The 6,687-nt window shown below is 42.2% G+C and overlaps 1 protein-coding gene and 1 long non-coding RNA gene across 2 annotated transcripts; one reads left to right on the top strand and one right to left on the bottom strand.

The window, feature by feature from the left end:
* Positions 1-563: 563 nt before the first annotated feature.
* LOC120694019 lies at positions 564-1,862 on the bottom strand. Its single transcript, XM_039977202.1, has 2 exons — positions 1,187-1,862; positions 564-1,075 (listed from the first exon to the last, which is right to left on the bottom strand). Exons 1-2 carry the CDS (start codon positions 1,756-1,758, stop codon positions 937-939), a joined length of 711 nt encoding a protein of 236 aa, XP_039833136.1. The 5' UTR covers positions 1,759-1,862; the 3' UTR covers positions 564-936.
* A 3,514-nt stretch (positions 1,863-5,376) lies between these two features.
* On the top strand, positions 5,377-6,064 carry LOC120694018. Its single transcript, XR_005683299.1, has 2 exons — positions 5,377-5,596; positions 5,692-6,064. It is a non-coding gene; the product is annotated as an uncharacterized LOC120694018 (long non-coding RNA).
* Positions 6,065-6,687: the final 623 nt, after the last annotated feature.

Raw genomic sequence — 6,687 nt, 5'->3', positions numbered from 1 at the left:
TGAGGCATTGATTTATTTGAAGCAGAATCAACAGTGTCCGTGGAGGATTGGACCTCCTGCTGTCCTAAAACAAACAGCTCTTGTAATTTCTGCCTAACAGCCACTGTGTCATGCTGTTCTTCATATGGTGGATTAATGTGTGGATGGTCATCATTGACAGAATCTTGCGTTTGCTTTCTGTTCAGTGGAGTATCAAAGAGTTTAATTGGGTGCTTTTGTTCTTTTTTAAAAAAAAAATGGAATCATGCACAGGCTAAAAGGTTAAAGAGACTAGTATATGACTGAGTTTGTTTCATGTGTTGGTTTGAATCCTTGCCTAAACAACCGAACATATTTTTTGATGCAAGGAATGGTTCCTCGGCCAAGAGCCAAACCAGACCAGGATTGAGTTGAACAGCCAGAAACTATGTTGCCCGGATACGCGGATACGGATACCGGTACACGATACGGCGATACGCGGATATGCCATTTCTCACAAAATGCGGATACGGGGATACGTCAATATATATAAAAAATAAAAAAAAATCCACCAAAATTAGAAATTAGCACATAGTCCATAAATATTACATAACATAATAATAACATTGTTCAGGACATAACATTCAACGGTTCAAGGCATAACGTTCAGGCCATTAAGCTAACTTAGGTTCGACAGACACATAATGTAGCAACTAGATTAAGGACATGACATGATGAAATGATAAAACGATAACATATAAAGTGATGAACTGATGATGCATGAACGGCAGCTGGCCATGGCAATCATCCATCAATCCATCATCCCTGATGAGGGAGTTTTTCCTTAGATCAGATTCCTGATGAGGGAGTTGATCAAGCATCTCCAGTCAGACCCATTGCCCCAAGATCTTCAAGAACTCTCTCAAGTTCTGGCTCATCAAGTGACAGATCAGCATGCTCAAGGAAATCAGCACCGCCCTAAAAATCAGATTCAAAAGTATCAGCTCCAATGTCCCACATTGCAGATGGACCACGATTGTATTCCTCAGTTTTCCTTGAAAGAAGACGCAAGTTCTGGTGTGTGAAAACTAGATCCTCAGCACGTGCAGGATTCAGCCTACAAAGGCAAATTTGCAATCAGGAATCGTTGAACCGAACTACAGGTGGCAAACAATTAAGATTTAAGAAAACAGCAATAAGAGATTAAGAGGTAGAGTAGAACAAGAACCTGTTTCTCAAAGAACTATGGATCAGCCCATAGGTACTCCAATTTCTCTCAGCACAAGAAGATGATGTTGGCTGCCCAAGTAGTCTAAGTGCCAACTTCTTCAGTTCTGGAGCAGAATGACCATGAATTCCCCACCATTGCTTTGGATCCATATAAGTTCTATCCTCAAGTGAATCAAATGAATTGAATCCAGGTCCAAACAAAGAGAAATTAGCATACTGTTGCTTGACCCTTTTTAATTCCTCACCAGAAAAATACCTCCTGAAACAAGCATTTCTCATTTCTGAAATCTCCTCATCATTGTGGGGGGCTTGTCGGTTTGGAATCTCATTGATCCATGCTTCAGTGTAGTACTTGGGATTTAATGAGTGTGCCAAGCAGTGCAAGGGGGTGTTGCTTTTTGTCCAACGGCTCACCAAGATGTCTCGCACAGCAGAGTAAAAGGTGGATTCTTCATGTGCCTCTTTCCCTTCATAATGATAGATCACATTCTTCACCTTCTCTATCATTGTGTCCCACATTTCATATATCAAGTGGAGGCATGGCTTGTCAGTATCAGCTGCCCGCACCATAGAATAGATAGGATCAATGAAACTGAGGAAATAGCGCACCTTATCCCACCACACATCATTTACAATCTTGTCCTTCACAAATTGGGCCGGACCAGGATTATCCTCCCTGTGCGCAGAGAGAGGAGGGCGCTGGGCTGGGCCGAAAGCCTGGCCAGGCCGGCTGGGCCGCTGCGGTGCAAAGAAGGAGAAAAAAGGCCAAAGAAAAGAAATTTGGCCTACTATTTGCATATTAGTATATCATAACCAAGTAAATAAATAATCATGAAAATAAATTTTATTTTTTCTTATTTGTTTTTGAAAGCTATGTTGTTGGCGAAGGCAAATGGAAGGGATTTGGGTTTAGGGCGAGGTTATTCCTAACCAGAAAACAGAATATTTACATCCGGTTATGTTAATATTTCCGGAGGAGCTGTAAATATTCCTGACCATAGAACGGAATATTTACCGTTGGTAATGTAAATATTTCCTGATGAAGTGTTAAATATTCCTGCACCTATAAACGAATATTTACATTTGCATACATGAATATTCCCGACGTTGCACGAGAAATTCAGACAGGCAACATCGTCCCTTTCGAACAGTTCCACACGAATATTAATTTGTAGTATGTGCCTGATTCCATGTTGTGCATTGTTATGTATGTTTGCTGGATTTAGCTAGAAAGGACCAGAAATGTATCGTGAGATGGGATGGGCATGCCTCCGATGGGTGGAATGGGTATGCCTCCAATGGGTCCTGGTCCGATGCCAGCATTTGGAATGCCACCAATGGGAAGCTACTAGATTGGTTTTGCAGAGCGCATAGATGATGGTTGGGATTTTTCCAGTGTAAGCTTAAAGCAATCACTCAACCACACGCAAAGCCATGCACTGCAACAAGTCAATAGCCGGATTTAGCGTTTAGGATCTAGGGTTTCCTAGGAATGGTCAGGTAGAGAATGGGCACTCACACCCTGGCGAGCGCCGGCCGGCCAGGCAGGAAGCTCAACCTCGTGGCCCTGGCGCTCGGAGAATTGGCATGCCCTGTCCGTAGGAATGGTCAGGCTCATATCCCGACCCCCACTGGTCGGGCAGCCAGGAATGAATCAGATCAACGGTGAGGCGCCCGATGTAACGGATCAAGTCGTCCGCTGGATCGGTGTGTGTACCCTAGGGTCCAAGCACCTCTTGGATCGGTGCCTGTACCCCGGGGAAACTGCGTCCCCATCAGGGGGAACACCCGAGGCAGCCCCCGACGCCGACGCCATCATGCCCTCGGGGGTCGCTCGTGTATCCACCTTGCAACTGAAACGGGTGAGTTGGGAACGACAATGGCCTAGTTTAATTCTAAAATTTTTCTCAAAATTTTTCAAGATTCCCTGTCACATCGAATCTTTAGACGCTTGCATGGGACATTAAATATATATAAAAATAAAACTAATTACACAATTTAGACGAAATTCAAGAGACAAATCTTTTAAACCTAGTTAGACCATGATTGGACACTAATTGCCATGCAACAAATTGCAAAGTAAAAAATGTCAATTATTTTGAAACGGAGGGTAGTATATGCTCAACTAAATCACAATAAATTTTGTTTTGAATAAGCGATTTGGGACTGAGGGAGATCAGACAAGAGATCAGACAAGAGTTCAGACAAGAAGGTTGGGATTGGACGAGTGGGGAACCAGCGCCGCCGCGGCCGCCGCCGGCCTCTTCTTCTAGGGCGCGTTCAAACTCGACCGCCCAGCGCCGCCGTCCTAGCCGCCGGTTGAAGCTCCACGACGCCCTAGCCGCCGTTTCGCGGCCGCCGCCGGCCTCTTCTTCTAGGGCGCGTTCAAACTCGACCGCCCAGCGCCGCCGCCCTAGCCGCCTGTTGAAGCTCCACGACGCCCTAGCCGCCGTTTCGCGGCTGCCGTCCTTCGATTTCTCCCCTGTGAGCCTTCCTATTTTCTCCCCTTATCTGAGTCCCTTAGCACTCCTAAAAAAAATTCTCCCCTTTCTCCATTTATGTCAATACACACTCTGCCACCCTTTGTAGCTTCCATCATCCAATTAATCCATTTTTGTGAAAAACCTTTCCTCTCCAAAACCTAGATGCCATATGTAGATCATTACCACCTTAAGCTCATGTAACACGTGATTCCTTTATTCCCTGATACCTTAAGCTCATGTAATCACTCTGGTTCTTGTAAATGATCTTGTAATGATCATCAGCCTTCCTGTTATGACTTTAGTAATGATCTTGTAAATTTGGCCTAAATTGTTTAACCATAGATGCCCCTAACACCTTTGGCAGTAGAATTATCACTCCAAAAATTAAGTCTCCACAGGTCTAACCTCTCCATATCAGCCTTCCTGTTAGGACTTTAGTAGTGATCTTGTAAATTTGGCCTAAATTGTTTAACCATATATGCCCCTTTCACCTTTGGCAGTAAAATTCAATTGAGAAACCATCAGGTATGTTGGTTTATAGGTCTCCTTGATTATAGGTGTTTTGGTTTATTAATTGACGGGATTCTAATTTATTTTGTGAACACCAGAATCATCGAAATGCTACCTGGCCAAACTTTGTTCGAAGAGGTGCTATCATGGTCAGTTCATGACATTTTGAAGCAGCAACGGGCCCCTTTTAAGGTATGAGCCTCTCCCAACAGGCAATATTCCTTATTTGGCACCTGAAACATCTCCATTTCATGGTTTCCATGTTACTACAGGTGGAGACGATTCCCAATGAATTTGAAAACCTTCTGGTCTATACAAAGGCATTTCGTTATCCAACAATAGAAGAGATTTGGAATCAAATCTGCTCTGGCATGGATACCATATCCATAGGCCTAAATGTTGGCCTAGATGTTGAGAAACTCAAGAACAGCAGCAGGCCAAATAAATACGAAGTCAAGCTCATTTTGGGAAAGGTAATGAAAAAGGATATGCCAAAAAGAGGAGATATCATGTTATTGTCAAAGAGGGGATTGAACTCAAGCGACCAAATTATCAAGGCTGGCTCCTTTTGCACTATCCTAGTGGTTACCTTGGTCAACGACCATGTAGAGGACTATCCAGCATCAATGCATGTCTGGCTGTCGCAGTCACCATATGGGGGCAGTCCAAATAACCAAACTTCCTACCAAGTTATGCACCTGACTAATCTGATCACTTTTGCACATAGTTGGGAAGTCATTACAGGAGGTTTCAAAGAAAATCCACATATAGTCGATGCCATGTTGGCTAGAAATGAGAATGTGGACAATATGCTGCAGGCTGATGGAAAATTCACAGATAAGGATTTTGGATTGAATAAATCACAGAGAGATGCAGTGGAAAGTTGCTTTTCAGCCTCTGAATGTTCAAAGCATTCTGTACGTCTAATTTGGGGGCCACCTGGCACAGGTAAAACTAAAACAGCTTCAGTGTTTCTGCTTATGATTCTAAAGTCTCTAAGGACACATAGAACTCTTGTATGTGCTCCAACCAACACAGCTCTCGTACAATTGGCTTCTCGTTTTGTTTGTCTACTTGAAGAGTCCACTGAAACCAGCTATTTACTTGCGGACATCATTATGTTTGGGAGTAATAAGCATATGGACACTAATAATAACCTATCAAAAATTTTATTGGACCATCGAGCAAAGGAAAAACACGCTAGGAACAAACTCTTGGAAAATGCAAAACTTGTATTTTGCACTCCTTGTGGTTCATCTAGGCTCACAAAAAATCAGCAATACGACACCTTGGTTATTGATGAGGCAGCATACCTAAAAGAATGTGAGTCGCTGATCCCTCTCGCAATTCGTGGGATAAAACATGTGGTGCTTATTGGGGATGAAAAGCAGCTACAACCAGTGGTTAAGAGCCCGGTATGTCTTCACTATAAAACCATTTGAATCTTTCCTTATGTTACCTGTTATTATTTCCTATTTTTTCTCCTTTCTGCTAATTTCCAAATTTCTAGATTGCTGAAGAGGCTAAGTATGGACGAAGCCTGTTTGAGAGATTGAGTGAAATTGGCCACCACAAGCTGTTACTCGATGAGCAATATAGAATGCACCCTCACATCAGCAACTTTCCAAATAAAACATTTTATAGTGGAATGATTAAAGATCGCACTGAGGCTAGTGGAGTGCCCAACATTTTTATCGGTCATAATTTTGATCATTATTCATTCATTAATGTTAGAGAAGGTACAGAAAAACAAATTGGTATGAGTTTAGTAAATGAGGCTGAAGCTGTTGTTGCAGAGACGATCGTTGACAGACTTGCTAAAAGTACAGTCTCTTAACTTTTTGGAGGTTTATTAAATATGATTCGTTTATGGCTGATCCTTATATATTTGGTCCAACTCTACTGCAGCATGCACCTATAAGGAGGAGAAAATCAGTGTTGGTGTAGTATCTCTATATGCAGCCCAAGTGAATGATTTGGAAGAAAGACTTGATAGATTTAAGGAACATGAGTTTCTTTCTGTTAAAGTACAAACCGTTGATTCATGTCAAGGTGATGAGAAGGACATAATAATACTTTCAATGGTTCGATGCAATCATGGTGGGAACATAGGCTTTCTCGATTTTGATAGGAGAGCTAATGTGGCCTTGACAAGAGCAAGGTATGTTAGCTTTTGTTCCTTTTTTGTTGGCAAGAAATGCCTTTGAATCTTTGACAAATCAATATTCCACTACATTTTTATTCATTTTTTTATTTAAATGAATTATTTAACTCGCAGGAAACACCTTTGGATCCTTGGACATGAAACAACTCTCCTGAGAAGTAATTCAATATGGTCTAAGGTAGTCCAAGATGCAAAGGAACGCAATTTGCTCTTTCATGCTCACTTAGACATGCATCTTGCTGAAGCCATTAGTCATTTCAAAAAGTTTGCTATATATGCACAGAGCACAGGTGACATCCTGATAGAGGCCACAATCAATGAAGCAGACAGACGAGTAGATGC

This window comes from Panicum virgatum, unplaced genomic scaffold (genome assembly GCF_016808335.1).
Source record: "Panicum virgatum strain AP13 unplaced genomic scaffold, P.virgatum_v5 scaffold_1805, whole genome shotgun sequence".
Classification (NCBI taxonomy): Eukaryota; Viridiplantae; Streptophyta; class Magnoliopsida; order Poales; family Poaceae; genus Panicum; species Panicum virgatum.
This window is presented reverse-complemented; position numbering and strand designations above follow the sequence as displayed.

What these genes read in the sequence shown, in the direction of transcription:
- LOC120694019 (XM_039977202.1), bottom strand. Translation starts at nt 1,758, where the DNA reads ATGGTGCGGGCAGCTGATACTGACAAGCCATGCCTCCACTTGATATAT. An exon ending in CATAGTTCTTTGAGAAACAG is followed by an intron (nt 1,076 to 1,186) that starts GTTCTTGTTCTA and finishes TTGCCTTTGTAG; the next exon opens with GCTGAATCCTGCACGTGCTG.